This window comes from Numida meleagris, chromosome 12, assembly GCF_002078875.1.
Source record: "Numida meleagris isolate 19003 breed g44 Domestic line chromosome 12, NumMel1.0, whole genome shotgun sequence".
Taxonomy (NCBI): Eukaryota; Metazoa; Chordata; class Aves; order Galliformes; family Numididae; genus Numida; species Numida meleagris.
This window is the reverse complement of record NC_034420.1, coordinates 17,750,062-17,772,760: the sequence shown is the minus strand read 5'-3', so window position 1 is coordinate 17,772,760 and position 22,699 is coordinate 17,750,062. Positions and strand designations below refer to the sequence as shown.

Genomic DNA, 22,699 nt, shown 5'->3' with positions numbered 1-22,699 from the left:
TTTAGAATTATTACATTAAATATTTAAACAGTTTTTAAACAGCATGTGAAAATGAACGCAGACTAAGCTCATTAAGTAAGCTCAAGGACTAGATCACACTGTGATGAAGTGGACAGTCCAGTCCAAAGCAACATCACAAGAACTATCACTTCAAAAGAAACAACCACCAAACAAAAACAATCACATCCCAATCTACAACCAAAAAAAACCCCCAAAATTTATTTGTGCTAGATTGCCTTCCCTAAAAAAAATACTGTTTGACATAGTGCTTAATTTCTGGCCTAGTGGTCTATCTGCAAATTATAAAGCCAGAACATTATTATTAATTTAAAACAAGTAATTTGAGGTTAGAGAGAGTAAGGGAAGGATATGCAGTACGAAAATTTCTCAGCACAATTAAAACTTTTCTTTAATAACAACGGTGACAGATAGAATTCTGGCCACCCATGCAGTGAGAACTTGCTCACAACTCTGATTTTATTTTATTCCTCTGGGCAGAGAATGGGGGGGTGAGAATGAACAACAAAGATTATACTGTTATACAAAAATTTCAATTTGTATGTATGTATGTAACTTTTTGTATGTAACTTTCCTGACTTCCACCATTTAATTTCAGCTTTCTATTTTTCAATGCTTATCTCAAGGTAAACATCTTGCCTTTTCCTCCTTCCATTAGCTAATACAAAAAACATGAAAGTAACCCATTTAACCTCTGGAAATCACCTTGGAATTTCTAATATATCTTCTATATTAACTTCTTTATACAGACGAAAACAAGTTTTTTTTCCTGTCCTCCTCACAGAGATGGGGCTTTGTGTTTGCCTTTTTTTCCTCGGGTTTTTTTTTTTTTTTAAATAGGCTTTCCTTTGATTAGCTAAATATTCCTTTTTTTCCTTCTTAAAAAGCAAAAATAAAAATTAATAGGATTTCCCTTCAATTATTCCCACTGAAAACAAGGATGCATAACTAAAAGATCCTTAAGGCACTACCATACCAAGCTCTTTAAACAAACTGATTCTAAAGGCACCAATATCAATTCTTTGAATTACTTTGTTTTCAACCCTACACAGTGTATGATGCTATTGGCTCATTTTTCCTGTATGGAGATATCTTTTCTGTAAGAGAAACTGGGAACCTATAAAAGGTCCTCCAAATGTAGCTTCATATAACTTAAACATTCAACTGAAAGCATATTCTCATGCATATTTGTCAATACGAAGGCAAGAGATTTTAAGTAGGCTACCTTCCATGTGACATGACCAAATTAATTACGTTAAGTGCAGTGCTCTAAATCACTTTCAGGTTGCACTGTGTAAGAAGTTGCACTTAAGAGATAAAGGCTGAATAAAGAACAGAGTGCTAAAAAGTTGTCTCTCAAAAGTTCTCCATCCTTTCTTGGATCAAATGATTGAAAGATCATTGTCTCCGGAAGGGAGAGATTTACGAAAGAAAAAATAATTTTCAGTTCTATGGACACACTTAATACTAGAAACAAGTTGCAGAAGATCTGATGCCAAATACATATTTCTTTCTTGAATATGGCACGATCATTGACTACTCACCTCTCCCTGGGTTTGTGTTCGGCCTGTTTTCAGTTTGTCCTGACCAGTAATTGCTGGCAAACTAGTATCAGAGATTCTCACAGTTGTTGGCGTCAAAGCAGTTGTACTAACTGTGGTTGCAGAAGTCACTGTGCCAATCTGTTCCAGTGATTTTCCTGCCTCTTTACATCCAGATCCAACTAGTACTGCTTGTCCAGCCACAGAGGAAAATGGAGTGAATGGCAGTGGTGTGTCACCACCAACTGGCTCATCTTGCACTACTAGTGTTCGACCATTCTCTTTGGTGTAAGTAGCAAAGCGAATATTGCGATTAATTTGAGGAACAAATGAAGGCAACTGTTTGGCCCTTGGATCCAGTCCTGTTTCACTACTGGAGACTCCTTTCCAAGGACCTCTGCTTGCCTCACCTCCATCACTACCGTTGTCATCCACCTCACCCCTCTCCTTTAGCTTCTTCGTTGCAGGATCGCACCCAGAATCTGAAACATTTTTCCTCCTCCGTCCATCTTTTCCCTCAAAACTCTCTCTCTTCTTCTTCCCTTTAGATGACTTGGCTGCTTTTAGGCCCCCTCCCTATAATAAACAAAATCATACAATCAGTAATCAGAACAAACAGGTCTACTTCTAAGAGTGTTCTCTTTGTTAGAACAAAAATTACACTGGTCTAAGCTTAGAAAAATTATTTTAAAAACAAACTGACAGATCTGAAGAAGGATACAATGTAAACACAAGCATAAGCAGTCTTTTTTTTTTGTGGTTGCTGACGGTGGTTTTTCACTTTTGCATTAGGATAAGATCTCCAAAATAAGCTTGTTAGGCGAGCAATTTTGCTGTACCATGTACCATATCATAGCAAATTTTGGGAAACATGCAACATGGCCACACTCCAACACAATTCTTGCTAACGTAAGGCAGATACGTGCACATTAACTTGTGCAACAAGTCTAATTCCCATGATCCTTTTCAAGGGCAAGCTTCTTGTCCATTACCCAAAGCCTATAATTTTTAACTGTAGGATACACCTTATCCTCTAGCCTAGGGTAAAACCAGAGGTCCAAATATTATCATGGCACCTCTCAACTGAAGCAATGAAATGCCATAAGCATACCAGGCTGCTTTAGAGAGGCCAGATGACACTTAATAGAAATGCCTGACAGGGTCTGTGGAGAAGCATAGGGTGATCCTGTTAAAAAAAGGCTGTGAGCACACAGACATCCTTCAGTTGAGCATTAACTCTTAAAACGGAACACAATAACACTGATTACTGAAACCCCTCAAGACCCATGCCGAAATTAGTGAAATGGGCATGAACTAGAAAAAAAAAAAGACTGTTTAAAGAAAACTATGTCCATCTCTCAATGTGGTAATTGAAAGAGGAAAATTTTCTTCACGTTACCAAAAGACCACAGTGAACACAGCATCAGTGTACAGTTGTTCTCATGTTTTTTTTTCCCCCCCCCAACACTGTGTGTGTGTATGTATACATATATATATATATATACATATAAGACCTGAAATATCATAGTACCTCACTTGGAGAAGTGTTATCCATCACGACATGAATCAGACGAGGATCCACTGACTTTATTTCACCAGTCTAATTTTTATGCAAATTAATATTGAAGACACAGGAGGAAGAAGAGAAGATTTTTTAATTCAGAGTACACAGTATCAACATTAAGAGACCTTAAACACATGCTTGAATTCCTTAGCAATAACTAAAGGCTTTCAGTTTACCTTCCATCCTTTTGTTCCATCTCTAATCCAGTAACTTTTAGATTTGATTCCTATCATTGTTTACTTACATATTTGTTCTACTGAGCATCTCTAGGTGCTTCTCATTGCATTAAACACAAGTATCTAAATCTGTTTTAGTATTGTTCTAGCATTCTGCAAATTCATGCTGTTAGACATAGAAAAGACTACATCAGTTTATGCTAACGGTCCTCATCAGTACCTCTGCTAAAGCAGCAGTGCATGGAGGTTACCTTTTCATCTGACAGCAGATACACAGTAAATTTGCTTCTTTCTCGGCATGCATCTGCTGAAAGCATATACTGTACAATTTCAATACCTCTCCAAAGTACCAGAATTATTAACCATACATGGTATACTTTTTTTTCCTGTGAATTAGCAATTGATACAGTACTCAAAGTGTAAGATCACTGCATGTGTGTACAGGACTCACTGGGCACACTCAGTGCATTTGTTCTGTACATTTATTTTATTGCATATGAAAAAGGCTATAAGGAAGAGGAAAAAAAAAACACCGCTATAGTAACTTCCATACAGACCTACAGATTTGTTCCTAGTTGCTTCTGAAAAAGGAAGCCATTAGAAGCAGGTTGCTGGTAAGGCTGAACTACCTGTCAAACTCTACACAATCACATAACACAAACCAAAAACTGATTGGAACAGCCTAAGCTAAAGTACATAAATCACTTCAGTTTAGACTAAGACTTCATCTTCTATAACGCACTTATTTCAAACCAATTCTCCAGTCTGTCAGATAGAAGCTGAGAAACAGCATAGGAAAACCACAGCATAACTGACCCAGAAAGAACCTTTCCTTACTTCTACAAGCTCTCCTATTTTTTTCAGTAGTCAGTATTTCCTAATACAGATCTCATTTTCGGAAGACTTCATACAGATTCCTACATACAAGCGGGTTGTGTATCACCATTCATTGGGGAAACAGAAAAAAAAATTCTGCAAACTTCAACATGTATAATTACTAATGAAAAAAACACCTAACCAAACAACCAAGAACCAGAAGCTCAAGTTTTGATGAAGCTGTTGATCTCTATGAGATACTGAGAAATTGTATTTCGGAAAACTTAAAACAGTGCTTCACATTTTTACCTCAGTCACAGACACCTCCATAAGACGTGTTATTGGGTCTTGATGGCTCACAACACCACAGAGCCAGCTATTTTCATCTTCTGGTTGGTAAACTTTAACTCTTTGGCCTTGGATACTGTAAGGAACTGGAAAAGAAGCACTTTTGAGTTTATTTTCAAGACAAGCTCAGCATCATGCAAGTTAAGTATCATGTAACAAAAAGAGTTCGGGCTCTAATTACAAGCACAGAAGTGTCAGCCTTCTAGAGGAACAAAATTAAAATGCTAAGTCTTCTGCTGCAAATTCTGCCCAAGACAAGCATTCAGCTCTTTGAGTAACTCCAAGCTACTGTAAAGACAAAATTCTTTCAGTTTATAAGGAGAAAAAAAAAGTGAAAGATCAAAATAAACTCGCTCCTTTGACAAAGAAAACAGTCTGGGATACTTGCTAACTATGCTCTTTTTCCTTTCTAACCTACAGGTCAGTAATTATGGGGCATCAATCCAGTAACTCAGTCCAGATGCATTAAAACCCAGAATAAACAGTATGTAATTCAGAGCAGAAACATGTATTTGTAACTGTGAAAATAAAAAGAAATAAAAATGATAAAAAAAAAAAATCAATGTAGTTGCATAAATATCCAGGGTCTCTAAATCAACCATCTTAGTTCCTTGACATGGGTAACATGCCATCTTCAGAAAGGTTTATTCCCAACCCACTCCCGCTCTCCAAAACAGCATGCAACATGTTCTTCCTGCACTAAGTCCAGATTAAATAAAAGGTTAGTATTAGATAATGAAAATTATCATGATCCACTAGTCTGTATCTTCAGGAGGAAAATCAGAAGCCCAACTGGAACTCTACTTGGCTACTGTAGTAGAAGACAATAAAAAATGCGTCTATAAATACATTAGCAGCAAAAGGAGGATTAAGGAGAATCTCTAACCTTAATTGCATGTGAGGGCAAGCGCAGTGACAAAAGATGAGGGCAAGGCTGAGGTACTTAATGTCTCTTTTGCCTCGGTCTGTATTAGTAAGGCAAATTCTCAAGGTACTCAGCCCATCAAGCTAGATGACAGTGTCGGGGAACAACATGAAGGCCCTATGATCCATTCAGAAGCCTACACACCCAGATGGGATTCATCCAAAGGTACTGAACAACCTGGTATAAGTGCTCACTAAGCCATTTTAAATAATTAGCCGCCCTAGCTTACAGGGAAGGTTCTACTGACAAGAGGTTAGAGAACGAGAATCCAATCTACTAAAAGGGTAGAAAAAGGAGGACCCAGTGAATTACAGGCCTGTCAGATTGACCTCAGTCCCAGGAAAGGTCATGGAGCAGATAATTTTGAGTGTCATCGCATAGTCCATTCGGGACACTCGAGCGATCAGAAGCAGCTAGGAAGGGTTTATGAACAGCATGAACTGCCTGACCAACCTGATCCCTTTCTATGGTAAGACAGCCTGCTTATTAGATGAGAGAAAGCCTGTGGATAGAGTTTACCTTGATTTTAGCAAAGTGTTAGGCGCTGACTCCCACTGTATTCTCCCGGAAAAATTAGCTGCCTAAGGTTTGGACAGGAGGATTTCCTGGATGAAGAACTGGCAGGACAGCCAGGCTCAATGTGTCACTGTAAATGGAATTCAATCCAGTGGCACATCCCAGGTCTCACTATTTGGACCCACTTTGATTAATATTTTTTGCCAGTGATCTGGATGAGGGGATTGAGCGTACCCTCAGAAGGTTTGCAGACAATACCAAGTTAGGCGAGATCATTGATCTGCTTGAAGGTAGGAACGGTCTGCACAGGGATCTGGAGAGGCTAGACTGATGAGTCAAGTCTAGGCACATGACATTCAACAAGGCTAAATGCTGGCTCCTGCACTTGAGTCATTAACAACTCTACGCAGCAGTATAAACCAGGGAAGAGTAGCTGGAAAGCTGTCAAGCAGAAAAGCACTTGGGGATGCAGGTCAATAGCAGGCTGAATGCAAGCCAGCAGTGTGCCTGCTCACTACAATAAGAATATTGAGTTATTCAAGTGTATGCAGAGAAGAGCAACAAAGCTAGTGAAAGGACCAGAAAACAAGACATAAGGAACGGCTGAGTAATTGGGGTTGTTTAGTTTGGAGAAGAGGAGGCTGAAAGGAGATCTCATCACTCTCTATAATTACCTGAAAGGAGGCTGCAGCGAGGAAGGTGTCAGCCTCTTCTCAGGTAACAAGTCATAGGACAGGGGGAAAGGGTCTCAAGCTGTGTCACAGGAGGTTTAGACTGAACATTAGGAAGAATTTCTTCATGTCCAAATGGACAATTCTGAAGTTACTTGGTCACTCATATAATTTATATCAACACACATTTTATTAAAGCAAAAGGAACCAAGTAAATCTCCATTAAGAATTATAATTCCCTTCAAATGTAATACAGAGGCCTACCTCTAAGGGGGCCACCTGACCAACGAACCCAAATTCTAGATGGAAAAATCATTTTAGCATTAGACCTAGAAGACCCCAACGTGACAATCAAAACCTATAAACAAAATTAAATCCTACAGCGCAACCTAGATAACAGCTAGGGTAGTAACACTGTGCTGAACAGCCACAGTCACACAGTATTTTAAACTTACATGATTCATGCATTAAGCATCAAAACACCAGAACGTGAATTTGATGCAACAAAGGAAAATTTTCTCCAATCAAGAGATCAATGAATACAGAGTAACTTAATCTTTACATTTCCAGAATTAAAGAACAGAACCATAGAACAGCACCAAAACTTTAAAAAACTCAAAACAAAGAAGCTTAAAAATCAAGAAAGTTGTAAATACATGGATGTTACCAATAGTATTCTGTCCTACTTAACTACATCTTCAGTGATAATATACAGTACTTTCAGCTGTATCTTAGCAACATACTTATTGGCATCTGTCACAAGATAATGCTCCTTCATAAAGAACTTAAAAAAAGAACACAGAAAACTGATCTTCCAAACCAAACAGCAACAGATACTGCTACTATTCTCCTTCACAAATCCCAGAATAATCCAATCGTTGCACAACAGTCGTAGTAGCTCCAAGCAACAAAAACCAGTCTTACCTCTACTGAATATCTCCTGAAGTTTCTGGTCACTGAACAATGAATTGACAGATTCTCTTAGCAAAGGCTGTTCCTGCAGAATCTGATTCTGACTCTCTGTTCCCATCTGCCAACAATAAACAGTTTTAACATAAAAGTTGAGTGTTTTAAGGTAAGAAAACCTTCAGTTTTTGATGGACAGCTCTTCTTGGACTGCTTCCAAAAACAAAACAAAAAAGAAGAAAAAGTAGCTGTGAAACTTCCACTGCAGTTATCATCTACACAGTGCTTAACCACTAGCTCATCAAGTGAGGAACATGGGCAGGAACTGGGGCTTCTAAAATGCAGATAGAGTCTAAGTACCTGGAAAAGCATGGAAAGAAGCCCAAGACACGTTAGGGCAATGAAAAAAAGGCAGACAAAAATATGGAAGTGGATCAGTACAAAAATAAAAAAAATTGACACGTAAAGCATGAAGTTAAATTTTCACTATATCCGAAGAAATACCTGAAACAATCGTAATCCACTGGCATCAGACAGGAAACGTAAGTGTCTGTCCAGAAGAAACTCCACTGGGACGACAGAGCCTAAACCCAGCTTATCTACTAGAGGAGTAAAGGTCTGTAATGAACAAAAGAAAATGAAGGTTATAAAAACAACTGAGCACACACATAGGCCAACAACAGTTGCCTTCATCTACTATTTAAATATACAAAAAAAAAAGTTTGATTTCTAAACCTGCACTTCCCAGTGCCTGAGTTTTAGTGCAAATTATTACTCATTATGTCTAAGCCAGTATTTCTTGTAAGTGTGGCATATTACAATACAAAAATAAATTGAAGAAAACTGGCTCCACTTCTTTAAAATTCAAAGCAGAACCGAAAACATGTTTTACTGCATTTGATTTTCCATAGGTAAGTATCTTTTGATGCATCAGGTTAAAAAAACAAAACACCATTGGTTAACAGCTCAAACTAACTTCAATACACAGCTTCCTCTGAAAGTAACGCCTCCTATTTATTTTCATGCAAACAACAGCAGATACAGAAAGAACAGCAAATTCTCAGTTACAAAATACTATTTTTCAACACAGTCACCACCATCAGCTATGCATTTTTGCCAGTGACAAACAAGAGCATGCATCCTGTTCTCATAAGAAATCTGCACCAGAGGAGGTGCCCCACTGTCACAACTGCTGAAACACACCATCCACCCCTCACTATGCTAACATCCACTCTTCGGTGTCCCTAAACATTCAGCAAGCACCGATTAATGTCAATGGGTGCATTTTTAATCTGCATGAAGGAATTCAGTTCCACACCTTTGCTTCATATGCACTTCCATGTCAGACATCATTTTGTCAGACTGCCCCGCTGCTGCCATCAGTCACAAGGCAACAAAATGTAATGCAATACTGGCGGGAAGGTTCAATCCCTGCTGCCATACCACTGATGTCTGCCTGAGACATTGTGGGCCACTATCATAAAATAGGAAGCATTACTTTTGGAGAAGCCCTTGTATTTCAGGTATAGCCTCTGGAACACAGCATTTTCATTCCTGCACAAAAGTTACATGTAAGCACTTTGTAGGCATGTAAATGAAGGGAAGCATTTCTTGCTAATGTTTTATGCAAATTTGAAGCTCATATCTGGTGTACTACTGACAACCAAACTGCAGAATATGTTACTAACGGAACAATATGGAGCAGACTCAGAACAATAACCTGATAACGTAGTTTGCTGACGGAAGAGGAAGTTGCCAACCCCTGGAGTCTCTGAAATGTGTAATCTGTCTCATGAACGCACTTACATGATTTTAACACAAATGTATTTATGACATTTTTTGTCTCTAGCGCTCATCAAGTTTATTCACACTCCGTTCTCTTGTTTATGACACACACAATGCACATTTATTTTCCCACTGAAAGGAAAGTTCCACCTACAGAAAAAAAGAAACATTCTATCTACAGAATCTCTACTGTAAAGGCCTGGTTTTATTTTGCCTTAAGACAGCTGCAGTAAAAAAAGCCCTGAGAGAAAGATGCAGTACCGAACTTCACACTTGGAGCTCAAGTGCTCATTTAAAATACCAAGTTCAGATTCTGCCAAGGCAAAAGGTCCTTAATTGTAAAAAAACATTCCAATGGGCCCATGCACAAGATGTAGTAATAAAAAGTGGACAGTAGCATCCCAAGTAGTTCAAGGACTACAGGAAAAGAAGAAAGATGAAATAATAAAAATCAGACAGCATAAAAACTTGAGTATGATTCTTACACACGATCTTTCCTCTTCAAAAGGCACTAACTGAAGAAAGGACATAAGGAATCCTCTTCACTATACGCTACTCATCAGGATGTTTGCAGAACGGATATACTGGCAATTCTGGCTAAAAAATACTGGCTTTAGTATCCAGTGTCATGGCATCTAAATGCCATGTAAACAGCCATATGGATCACCACTCCACGTAACAGGAGAAAGATCAGCATGTCATGTTAGTTAATACTGAAAACACTGAAACAAATTTTTGTAGTTTAGATTAGGAGAATACAACCTACTGCTAATAGATCAGGCACAGTCCAGAGCCTGTTTTCTCTCCCAAGTACTTTCAGGAATGCCTGTTAAAATGATGTAGCAATCTTTATCACACAGAGCTCTACAAAGTCTGTAATGAGACCCAAAGGCTTATTCTTATAATTTTAGAAAAGCCTAACACACTCTAAGTTCTAAAACTGGGAAAAATAATCATCCACGTATGTACCACATTTCTTCAGCCAAAGACATTATCTCATTTCTGTGGGCTTTCAATTTCTAGAGCACGAACTATAAGCAACTGTCTTTACAAGGGCACTACAACTCCCAGTTATTCTCCTCTTAAAAAAAAAAATCTGTCTCTAATCAAGTTTTAGTTCCTGCAGAATGGAGCCCTGCATTAAGACCATGTCTTGTGATTCACAGTTGTGCTGACACAGATCTCTGAAGGATATGAAAACTTTTGGCCAAATACTCACCAGTGCAGGCCACTGTTTCGGTGAGACTCGAGTCCCTTGAAGCAGAACTGGATCATTTCGAGGCGCCCACACCAATGATCCTTCCAGCAACAGCACTATAACCTCTTCAGCATGGACTTTTACCCACGCATGTTGCTTCCAGTTACAGCCATCAAATTCCACAAAGATCTGATTTAGTTAAAAAAAAAAAAAGAAAAAACCCACACCATTAAGCTTTTTTCAGACACCGAGTAGAAGAAATTAGATTCTACAATCTCTATCAACGAGGAAACAGCAGCTTTAGTGAGAAAAAAAAAATCAGGATTAGTAGTTTAACGTAACCCTGAAAACATCACATCTACATAGCTATCATATTTCAGAACAAGTGGAAATCTAATTCATAGCAGTTACTAAACTGTGGAAGATGATTTATTCCCCAAACACACATCACTGGCACCAAATGCTGTATTTCTTCATACAAAACTAAAGAAAGGAAACTTGTTTATCCCAAAATACAACTGATGATCCAATGCAACCCTCCTGCACAATGGGAATGACAGAGGATTTAGAGACTCCTACTTGTCATTTCAACAGACAGCCTATATCAGAATGGATAATTTGATAGCTGAAATTCACCAAAATCCTTCAGCCAGGAAAGTTAGTGTCTGTGAACTCCACATTATATCCATGCTATATAATCCATGCTATACAAGAAGTTTTGTGCTACTTTGTACGTTACACTAAGCTCTCTGAACCAAACACAGGTATTTCTGGCATGAGATTATCCAGAAATACCTGCTCACTAGATTTTTCATGATCTGATAAGCAAGTACAATATGAACTGCACTACAATTCTAAATCATTGGTCTCAGATATCTTTTTTTTTTCCCCTATCACAAAGGGTAAACATTAATGTTATATGCAATTACACTGCAAGAATGCTAAGCAAAGGAGCAAGTTACAAATCTTACTTCATGCCCTAACAGTAAGGGCCATTAAACATTAAAACATTCACCCTCCAGTCCTTCAGCCACAGAACTTACCTATGACACGTATATAATCAAACAGAAGTCAGGTGAAGAGCAGGAAATTCCTAGTAAGTTAAGAAACACCTTTATCTGGATAGTCAAAATATACTTCAGTACAAAGTACATACAAGACCACTGAGGATAACTGGGCACTAACCAGAAATGGGAAGTTCTCTGCTTTACCAATAATCTGCACTAAAAGAGGCACAAGGAGACTACTCATAGTCCTCCTCTTCACCTCTTTTTCCAGGTGCAAAAGCTGCCCAGAGAGAGGGAAGGAATATGAAGCATCTCTCCTGATGAAATTTTCAACTCTGTTACTGCCTAAACTGCCCTTCTGAGAAAGAAGATTGGGTTTTTCAAGGTATCCTTCCTTAAATTCAACAAATTCCAGCAATATAGTGAAAATTCAACTGAACACCTTTCCTGTTTCAGGATCTGTACCTTTCTTAGCATTACAGTTATGCTACTACAGCAATAAAATGAGACAAAGAAAGGACTATAATGTTATGATTCTGTTATCAAAAGGTTACATTAAAAAGGTGGTCAAAATGAACAACTGGAATGATGTCAACTTTGGAATATGTCTTTTCACAAAATACTCAAGACTTTGACTAAAGGAAGGATTTTATAAGCAACTACATAGAGAGACCACCTCTCTGCAGCATGTACTCTAGAACTAGTTGGCAAAGATCACTGAAGGCAGACAACATAAATTCAACAACCATTAATTCAAATAAGCAGTGAAGTACAGCTTGCCACCCGATCCCAAAAAATGATATCTATTAGCTTAATCTTTAATTTATTGCTTTATACACGATTCAAGATAATTTACCATCAGATGTGAAATCAGGCTACAATGGAAATTTCTTCCAGTCTTAAACTACAACACACCTCACATTCCTAATAATTATTAAAAATTGACCAAGTGGAAAAGCTCTACTTTAGCTGCAAATCTAACAAGTTACCTCCTGGTTTAAAAACAAAAAACAAACAAGACTCCACAATCCCAGAATAAATAGTCTTCAACGAACTTCAGGATGGACGTTCTGCATTTCTTTAAGGTGCTCACTAAATATTGTGACAGGTACTGTGACTGCCAACACATACAAAGCATGTTACTTAACTCTAAAAACAGATCTTGAAGTTTTCCTTTTTGAAATCTCAGATCCAGGACTGGAGCTGGAAGAAAAGTCTTACAAAGCTATCATATCAAGCTCACCCCTTTTCCCTGCAAAATAGAGAAGTCATGGAAAGTTTGCTTTACATACTTCATGTCCAATACTCAGTTTTCTTCCACCGTTGTATGCATAGGAAACTGAGTCCTTCCAAACTTTGATTTACAAAGGAAGAAAGGCATAATTAATTCTAAACCAATACCATGTAGAGTACTTTCCTCAACAGAAATATGTAGAGTAGCTGTTCTAGCCCTATGCAAGACCATACATTTTACTACGAGAAATTATCACTGCTGTTTTCAACAGATCATATCAAAATAAAAGGGTGCCAAGCCTCAAGACAAATAGCTGTGTTCTGCAATAGAAACAGCTTTTCTGTGTACTGGGAGTGCAAGGAGCAGAAGATGACTTGCAAAGCACACTGTTTGTGGACATACTGCCTGGTATGATGACAGGAAATAACTACATGACGCACGAATAGAGGCCCAATACACTCAGTTGGTATGAGAAAACTACTAAGAGAATACTGAAACAAAAGCCTAAAGCAAGGGAACATGTGACAGATTTGTGAGTAAATGATACCTATTTGCTTTTGATATGTAAAGCGTTTTAAAAAAAATGTTCTACCTTTGTGGTAAAACTCAGAAGCTTTAAGCAAAGCTGTTGCACTATAACAGAACCTCCTGTTTTTTAGACCTTAACTTGAAAATTCTGTAGTTCTGAGTCAAAGGGAAATGCTAACGCTCACCTTTTTTTTTTTTTTTTTCCCCTCCTAATAAAAAGTGACATTAGAAAGTAGAGCTGTTGCTCTGCTTTATTTGATATATAAAGACAACCTAAAGCGTTTGCCTAGAAGACAGATTTTTTTTCTCTAGCTGCTACACTAACATTCAGGTCTTAATACATTCCAAAGAACTATAGGCTGGTACAAATAGAATTTCCCCAAGTTTTCCAACATCTGTTCCTCTAGAAAAGCAGTAACAAAACAAAAGAAATACTATAGGTAATATAGACATATTGGTCTTTTTCCATCACATGACAAGCTCCAAACATGATTTATGATGAAAAAACTACTGGAATTTGTTGCATTACGAATTGCACAAAGGACTAATGTAGATACCAACTAGGAAAAGCGTAAGAAAAACTTTACATTTTAGGGTTTTATATACTTCACAAAAAAAAAACAACTTCAAAAGCATCTCTTAAAATGGTCTTAAATTTTACCTAGTTTAGAAAGGAAGGATCACCAATCAGTTGCTAGAGAGTAGACAGAGACATAAGTTCGATTCCCTGCTCCATCAGAAGCTTCCTGCATGACCTCGGTCAAGCCATTTAGTCTCACTGGCTGTGTTTCCTTATCTGTAAATTGGAATAATAGTACTTATGCCCAGAAAGGAGGCATCTGTTGCAGACTTCCAAGTAAATCTGGGTATGAAGTTTGTCCATGACCTCTTACTCTCTAAAATGTAGAAAGAACTACATTGTCAACAAGTGGGAGAGGAAAAAACGGAAGGTACACACTAATATTACAACTTGTGAGACATCTGAGATCTCATACAGCCAACACCAGCATTAAATTAGATTAAAAAAGAAACTGAACTACATAAGTTTTATAATAGCTAATGCATCCAAATGATTAATTTGAAACCCATTACAGCAAACAACAATGAAGTTCATGCCTGTGCACAGAAAACGTTCAGCTTCAAATCCAACCCGAAACACACGTATCCTTGTTGTTTATAGAATGGCTGATTCCCAAAACTAAGCAAACAAAGGGGAAAGCAAATCAAGGAGAAAATCATTTCTCTGTAATGATTCATAATCAAGCCAGACAAAAAAAAAACCAAAAAAAACCCCACATTTCATCATAAGGTCAAAAAAAGAAAATCTCACCATAACTACTACAAGGAACAACTACACTTAAAGCCTGGTACTGATTAATAAGTATCACAGAATGCTTGAGGTTGGAAGGGACCTCTGAAGGGCATTTGGTCTGACCCACCTGCTCAGGCGAGGCTACCCAGAGCCAATTGCTCAGGACCATGGCCACAAAACTTCTGAGCATCTCCACGGAGAGAGATTCCACCACCTCTGCAGGCAACCTGTGTTCAGTTACCCTCAACCTGCCCTCTTTTCCTGTCACTGAGTGTCACTGAAAAGAACCTGGCTCCATCCTTGTTGCACCCTCCCATTAGGTATTTGTTTATACTCATAAAATTCCAGTATGACCACATCTCTCTTGTAATGGTATGGGGAGCAGACCATGCCTATGTCAGAACTAAAACCAGCACTCCAGCTGTGGCCAGTACTGAGTAGAGGGAAAGGATCACCTACATCAAACTGCTGTGAACATTCTGCCTAATGCATCCCAGGATACCACTGGCCTTCTTCATAGCAAGGGCATGTTGTTGATTCATGAACTACTTGGTGGCCACCAAGACCTCCAGATCTTTTTCTGCAAAGCTGCTTTCCAGCTGGGCGGTCCGCAGTACTTACTGGTTATTCTTTCCCAGGAGGAGGACTTTTGATCTTCCCATTGTTGAACTTCATGAGGTTCCCATCAGCCCATTTGTCAAGCCTGTTAAGGACCTTCTGGATGGCCACATGACCCTCCAGTTCATCAACCTCTCCCCCACATTCTGGGTCATCTGCTAATTTGCTGAGAATATACTGTGCTCCATCATTCAGATCGTTAATGAGAATGTAAAACAAGACTAGAATCAGTTCTGACACCTGGGATACTCCACTCATCGCTGGGCTCCGACTATACTTTGCACCAATTACTACCTTCTGGTCTGACTGTTGAGCCAGTTTTTGATCCACCTCGCTATCTGCCTATCCAGTCCATACATCAAGAGCTCTTCTACCAGGATCTTATGGGGTAAAATCTCGAAGGCCTTACTGAGGTCCAGAAAGACAGCGTCAACTGCTCTTCTTTCATCAGTCAGGCCTGTAAGTTCATTGTAGAAACTTATCAGGTTGGTCAAATATGACTTCTCTTTGGTGAATTCACGCTGTCTACTCCTGATTTTCTTTTCTTTCACATGCCTGGAAAGGCTTCATCCCCTTCCCAGAGTTTGATCTGAGGCAGACAAGCCTGTACTTCTTGGAGAAAGTAGGGACACTGCCCTTCCTTCAGTCACCAGGCTCTTCTCACCAGCTATGATGACTCACCAAGGATCACAAACAGCGGCCTCACAATGACATTTGCCAGTTCCCTCAGTACTCATGGGTACATCCCATTGGGGCCCATGGACTTATGTCCAGTTTGTATACTTACTGCCTGACTTGATTCTTGCTCCATACTTTCCCCTAGTCTGTCTCTGGGACCTGGGTTTACAGAGGGTCAGTCTTGCTGGTACAGACTGAGACAAAGAAAGCATCCAGTACACCAGCCTTCTCCCTGTTCTGGGTAACCAGGTCCTCTGTTCTGTTCAACAGTGGGTCCATGTTTTCCCTAGCCTTCCTTTTGTCATAGATGTACTTACAGAAGACGTTTCTGTTGTCCTTGACATCCCCGGACAGATTCATTTCCCTCAAGGCTTTAGTGTTCCTAACTTCGTCCCTGGATGTTCAGACAACATCTCCACATTCTTCCTAGGTTATCCACTACTTTCCATCCTCTGTACTCATCCATTTGTATCTGAGTTTGGTCAAGAGTTCCTTGTTCAGTCATACAGGCCCCACAGCATTTTTGCTTGACTTCTTTATTGGGTTGCACCACCCCTGAGCTTGGAGGAGGTAAACCTTGAATATTAACTAGCTTTCCTGAGCCTCTCCTTCCTCTAGGGCCTTCTTCCACAGTACTCTATCAAGCAGATCCTTGAAGAATACTTGAAGTCTGCTCTTCTGAAGTCCAAGACTGTAAGTTTGCTATTCATTCTTCTCACTGCTCTAAGGATTCTGAACTCCTCCATTTCATGGTCACTGTATACAAGGCTGCCCTTGGTTAAGTTTGCAGACGGCACCAAGTTAGCAGGAAGTGCTGATCTGCCTGGGGGTAGGAAGTCCCTACGGACGGATCTGGACAGGCTGGATAGCTGGGCTGTCACCAATGGGATGAAGTTCAACAAGACCAAGTGCCGGGTCCTGCACTTGAGCCGCAGCAACCCCAGGCAACATTACAGGCTTGGGGCAGAGTGGCTGGAAGACTGCATAGAGGAAACAGTCCTGGGGGTATGGTTGACACTCATGCTGAACATGAGCCAGCAGCGTACCCAGGTGGCAAAGAAAGCCAGTGACATCCTGGCTTGCATCAGAAACAGTGATGCCAGCAGGACCAGGGAAGTGATCCCTCTGTACTCAGCACTGGCAAGGCTGCACCTTGAGTACTGTGTTCAGTTTTGGGCTCCTCGCTACTAGAAGGACATCGAGGCCCCGGAGCGTATTCAGAGAAGGGCAACAAAGCTGGTGACCAGTCTGGAGCACAGGCCTTATGAGGAACGGCTGAGGGTGCTGGGATTGTTTAGTCTGGAGGATACTCAGGGGTGACCTTATCCTTCTCTACAACTCCCTGGAGGGAGGCTGTGGTGAGGTGGGAGTCAGCCTCTTCTCCCATGTAACCAGTGATAGGACTAGAAGGAATGGCCTCAAGTTGTGCCAGAGGAAATTCAGGTTGGACATTAGGAAATACTTCCTCTCTCTGAGAGAGTGGTCAGGTGCTAGAACGGGCTGCCCAGGGAGGTGCTGGAGTCACTGATCCTGGAGGTGTTCAAGAAACACTTCCACGTTGTACTGAGGGACATGGTTTAGTGGGAAATATTGGTGATAGATGGACGGTTGGACTGGATGATCTTAGAGGTCTTTTCCATGGTTGGTGACTATTTTATTCTATGATCTTCACATTCCCAACATCCACTCATTACTGGTGCGAACAAGGTCCAGAAAAGCACCTCTCCTCATTGGCTCCTCTGTCACTTGGAAAAAGAAGTTATCACCAGTATATTTCAGTAACCTCTTTGATTGTTTATGTCCTGCCATATTGTTCCTCCAACAGGTATCAGGGTTGCTAAAGTTCCCCACGAGGATCAGGCCCTGCAAATGGAAGGCTGCTCCTATCAGTCTGTAGAGAGCCTCATCTGCTTATTCTACCTGGTCAAGTGGTCTGTAGCAGACCTCCACTATATCATTACCAAATCCTCCCTTTAATCTTAAGGCTATACAAGGAAACCTTATATTTCTGTTTTGCAAAAGAAGCATCACAATCTAATGTAGGCAAGACACAAAAAAGGGACTCTTCACAGCATGTACTGGCAACACAATGCAGTCTCTACTAAGCAGCACTACCTCACAAGAGCATGATCAGTTAGTCGGTGGTAACAGCAGGGAAGTAGTAAGATTATTTTCCAGCTACCGATAAGTTTGCAAAAAGAACATCTTTGAAACAAAACAGGCTTAGAAACTGCAGAAGAAAGAAATCTAGTTACCAACTGAAAAGTTAAATGCTTTGATTAGATAAAGCATCTAATCAAAAGGAGGTGGCACAAACTATTAAATGTAGACAGCGATGGTTCAACAGAGAAAGCCTGAAGCATTGTGCAACAGGAGTCACAAGCACAATGACCTCAAGACAAGAACTACGCAGAGATAAAAACAGAATTTTGTTTGGGTTCTTTAATCGGCACTTGAAACTGGAAGCACTATGTCTACTTAGAGACTACTCTGACACTACCAAGAAAAGTTACTGTATGAGCAAACACATTTAATTACCACAGTAAGAAGCTACCGAGGGACCAAATACCAACAATGCACAAAATTACATTCTGGCTAAGTCTTCTTGGAAAGACATTTCTTCAAATACTTCTGTGAGAACACAATGGAGCTACACAGAGGTACTGGTCTGGGCTGGCATTGGGTTAATTTTCTGCACAGTAGCTGGTATGACATTGTTTTGGATTTGTGATGAAAATTGCATTGATCGAAACACTAATGTTTTAGTTGTTGCTGAGCAGAGTCAAGGACTTTTTTAGTTTCTCACGCTGCTCAGCCAGCGAGGAGGCTGAGGGTGCACAAAAAGCTGAGAGGGAACACAGTCAGGACAGCTGATCCCAACTGACCAAAGGGATATTCAATACCACATGACGTAATGCTCAGCAACAAAAGCTGGGTGGGGAAGAGGTAGCAGAAAGGGTGTCTGTAGTTATGGCATTTGTATTCTCAAGCAAACATTACACATTATGGAGTCCAACTTTCCAGGAAAAGTCTAAGCATCTGCCTGTTGACAGGAAGTTGTGAGTATTTTGCTTTGCTTCTGCATGCAGCTTTTGCTTTACCTATTATACTGTCTTTATCTGAGTCCTCAAGTCTTCACAGCTTTATCTTAACGATTTTCATCTCCGTCCAGCTAGGAAGGAACATGAGCAACTTTTATAAGCTACAACAGCAGAGGTATTCCATCTCCCTTGTAACATCCCTGTTCCTTGCACTTCACTGTAAATGAGCAGTTACAGAATCCCTCTTGACACTTTCGATTCTTGAGAAAAGCAGTCACTGGAAACACAAAAGACATTGCCCATTGGATGAACGCAAATTTTTCAGTGTCCATTTCTATCTCACATGTTGGAAGACAGAAAGGCCACTGGAAAAAAAAAACAACAAAACAAAACATGACACAACAAGCGTTCATAATACTTTGTACTTAGGCCACCAAGAAAGTATCATACAGTGAGTGGAGAAAATGTATACCCACTACTTTGCAGACAGCTTTCTTTCAAAGAACAGTATTTTACTTGCAAAGTAAGTAAAAATTCATTTTTTAAAAATGTTCCAATATCCTTTTGGTCCTAATGTTTATTTTATAACAAGAAGCATTATAGATATGCCCTACCTATTGGCCTGAACAATATCCATCCAGCCCAGCATTCTACCTTCAACTGCAACAATAAGAGACAGTGAATGAAACACATCAGACCACTTTTGGGGGTCTATATATACCTTCATAAACCCTTCCAACATGGAAACTCATGTACGTCTCTTGCTGACAGGAAGAACAGGAATATGACCATCCATACAGGACAGATGGAAGCAAAGACAAGGAGAGTAGTAGAGAAAGCAATCTGGGTATCATACAGCTCTCCTAGGTTGTTGTGAACCTTCCCACCACTTCCAGAGTCCCAGTTTCAACTCCTTATCAGCCAACTCATCTTGCAACACTTATTGCAATCTGAATGCCTCTACAAACTCCCCATACAGCCTCAAACAAAACCACCAAAATTCTGCAGCAGATGTAAACCTTGACACTCTACCGCATATGGGCAGCATATGTACTTTTTCTCCACATTCTTTCCCATTGTCAAGAAGGCTTCCAAGTAACATCTCAAAACTGACAGAAAACACACAAACCTAAATCCAGCCCTGTACAGTTGCAGTATCCTTACTTAAAAAAAGGATTTACTCCCATAAAATCCCTTATGAAGAAGACACTTCTGGCTACTACATGCTTTTGTAGCAATACTGCTTTTCCAGTATTAAAATACTATTTTAACAGCTTTCTGAACTGTTTGAAGTTCCATACTTTTTGCCTATTCTCCAGTTTCCTGCTTTGGAAAGGCACAGATATAAAACTGTCCTGCTTTTCTTAAAAGCGAGCATAAGACTACGGGCTACTAAGTAAAACCATCTTCACAGGATACCATGAGAAAGCAGTCTTAACTCAAAGAGTAGATTTTTTTTTTCTAGCCTTCTTCAGACCTAGTCCACATCATTACTTTATTTTAGAACAGTAATTCCTGAACTGGTGCCAAGTCCTCACTTAAGGCTGAATGAATTTTAAAAAGACGACACTTTCCTAATAGTACATCATTACAGAACAGAAAAGTTCTCCCGGAAAGGACCTTGGAAGACCACCTAGTCCAACTGCCTGACCACTACAGAACTAAGTTCTGAAGTTAAAGGACATTACTGAGGGCATTATCCAAATGCCTCTTCAACAGTGATAGGCATGGGACCATCAACCACTTCTCTAGGAAGCCCATTTCAGTGTCTGACCACCCTCATAGAAAAGAGGCTTTCCCTAATGCCCAGCCTGAACTGCCCCTAGAGAGGCTTTGTGTCGTTCCCACACATCTTTTCACTGATTGCAAGGGAAAAGAGACCAGGACCTCCCTCTCCACAAGCCTGCAGAGGAATGAGGTTGCTTCTGAGTCTTTTCTCCAGACTGGACAACTCAAGTGTCCTCAGCCTCTCATCCTTCCAACCCTTTTATCAATTATCATTGTCAAAGCAGCGTTCACTATGCACAGAAAGATGCATTACAACACTACAACACTAAATATCCTACATTACGGAACTGTGAAAAATTCACATTATATATTTTAGACAGTTTGTATTCAGTAGTTCTTGTGCAGATTTGAAAAATACAATGGTTAGAGACAATTGCATCATTAAAATAGTGTGAAGTGGAAAGTTACTCATGAATGAAACTGGGCTGAGAACAGCAGCATTATATGAAAGCAATGAATTCAAATACACCAAGAAAACAACAAATTATTTCCTACGCTATCAAGTAGAGGATTTGGTTTTTTGCTTTAAAGTAGTCTAATAGGTGTCGCATAGTTGGACAACCACAACTAATGAGGAAACAATGAGTTACTTTTAGTTGTCTGAGCAACACTCCACCGGTTCATACACCAAAACAATAGTAAGAACAGGCACAGCAAACATTCTTTACATCATAATCATATTTGCATCCGATGGGACCATAACATAAGGGTACCAATAAATGCCAAATTCAGTCTGTTACAAGAGTGGCCTTCCAGACCAGGTCGTAGCCCAAGTATGTTTCCACATTTGAGACAGTCTCAGACACCTCTCCTACTTCATTTCTCAATATCCTCTCTTCCATAAATTTATTTATTTACCTCCAGCCCAAATAGGCAAGAGAGCAGCAATAGTGCACCACTCTATTCTCTGACACAGTTGGTAGGTGCCAGGCCACAGGGGCTTGCCAAAGCATGCCATCACTCACAACAAATATGTGGAGAAATGGCACACACAAAGAGTAACAGCGAGACTGTCTGTTAAGAGTTCTTTCAACAATCTCCACCCAAGAGTCCCACTGTGCTATACTAGATATGCAAAACGCAACCAAGAGAAGTGTTTAAACGCATTACACGAAATACAAATTGCTGCAGCTGAAAACAAAATCTAAGGTCTAAAACCAGCAACTACAACACAGAACTATGTATTTAAACAAGAAACCCCACTTAGGCTGATCAAGTATACTTAACGTCTTCCCAGAAAACAGCACCAAAAAGTAGCGCACACACACACAACAGCTCTGTACTTCAGCTATAAGGAACCACAGCAGCTGAGGCCGCCGGTCCCTCTCCGCCCGCCCCACGCCCCGGCAGAGCGCTCCCGCAGGCCGGGCCCGCCGTTCCCCGGCCCGAGGCGCGTCCCGGCAGGCCCAGGGGCAGCGCGGGCAGAGCTCGGCAGGGAAGAGCCCGCGTCGCCAGCACAGCGCCGCCGCGACCCAACCCGGGGCAAGGCAGCGCTCCGCAGCCCCGGCCACGGCCCCGGCGGGCCGCTCGCCCCACAGCCCTGCCCTGCCCTGCCCAGCCCGCGCCGCTGGCGGGAGGCCGCAGCACACACGCGGGCGGCCCGGCCCGGCCCGCCCGCGACCCCCGCCCGCGCCTCGTCGCCACCTGCGCCGCCGGGTCCTCACCGCCAGGTCCTGGGGCACCGCTCCGCTCATAGCCCGCACCGTGCCGCTCCGCCAGGCCCGGGAGGGCAGCGCAGGCCCAGGCCCAGGCTCCGGCCCCGCCGCCTCGCCCTCGCCCGGCCCCGCTGCCAGCAGCAGCAGGAGCCGCTTTCCCACGGGGGAGGCCGCCACGTCCGCCATCGCCGCCGGACAGGAGCCTCCTCCGCCGCCGGCCCGAGCCTACCGACCGCCGCCGGCCCGAGACACCGACAGAGCGCCTGCCCCTCTCTGGGCCTCCGAGAACCGCCCGCCCCGATCCCGGCATGCACCTCGCTAGGACGGTCTTCCCTCCCTCTTTCCTCTACCCCACAATGCCCCGCAAAAGCCGC

At 41.1% G+C, this 22,699-nt stretch overlaps 1 protein-coding gene across 2 annotated transcripts in view; it reads right to left on the bottom strand.

Annotated features, from left to right (window-relative positions):
* The window catches only part of KDM3B (lysine demethylase 3B), a 52,476-nt gene extending 29,843 nt beyond the window's left edge, over positions 1–22,633 (bottom strand). For both annotated transcript variants that reach the window (XM_021410716.1, XM_021410717.1), the window contains exons 1-7: positions 22,335–22,633; positions 10,486–10,653; positions 7,986–8,099; positions 7,500–7,605; positions 4,425–4,549; positions 3,091–3,159; positions 1,563–2,135 (exon numbers count right to left, since the gene is read on the bottom strand). In XM_021410716.1, the coding sequence (XP_021266391.1) occupies positions 1,563–2,135; positions 3,091–3,159; positions 4,425–4,549; positions 7,500–7,605; positions 7,986–8,099; positions 10,486–10,653; positions 22,335–22,511 (1,332 nt within the window). In that variant the 5' untranslated portion in view covers positions 22,512–22,633. The remainder of the gene's footprint in view (positions 1–1,562; positions 2,136–3,090; positions 3,160–4,424; positions 4,550–7,499; positions 7,606–7,985; positions 8,100–10,485; positions 10,654–22,334) is intronic.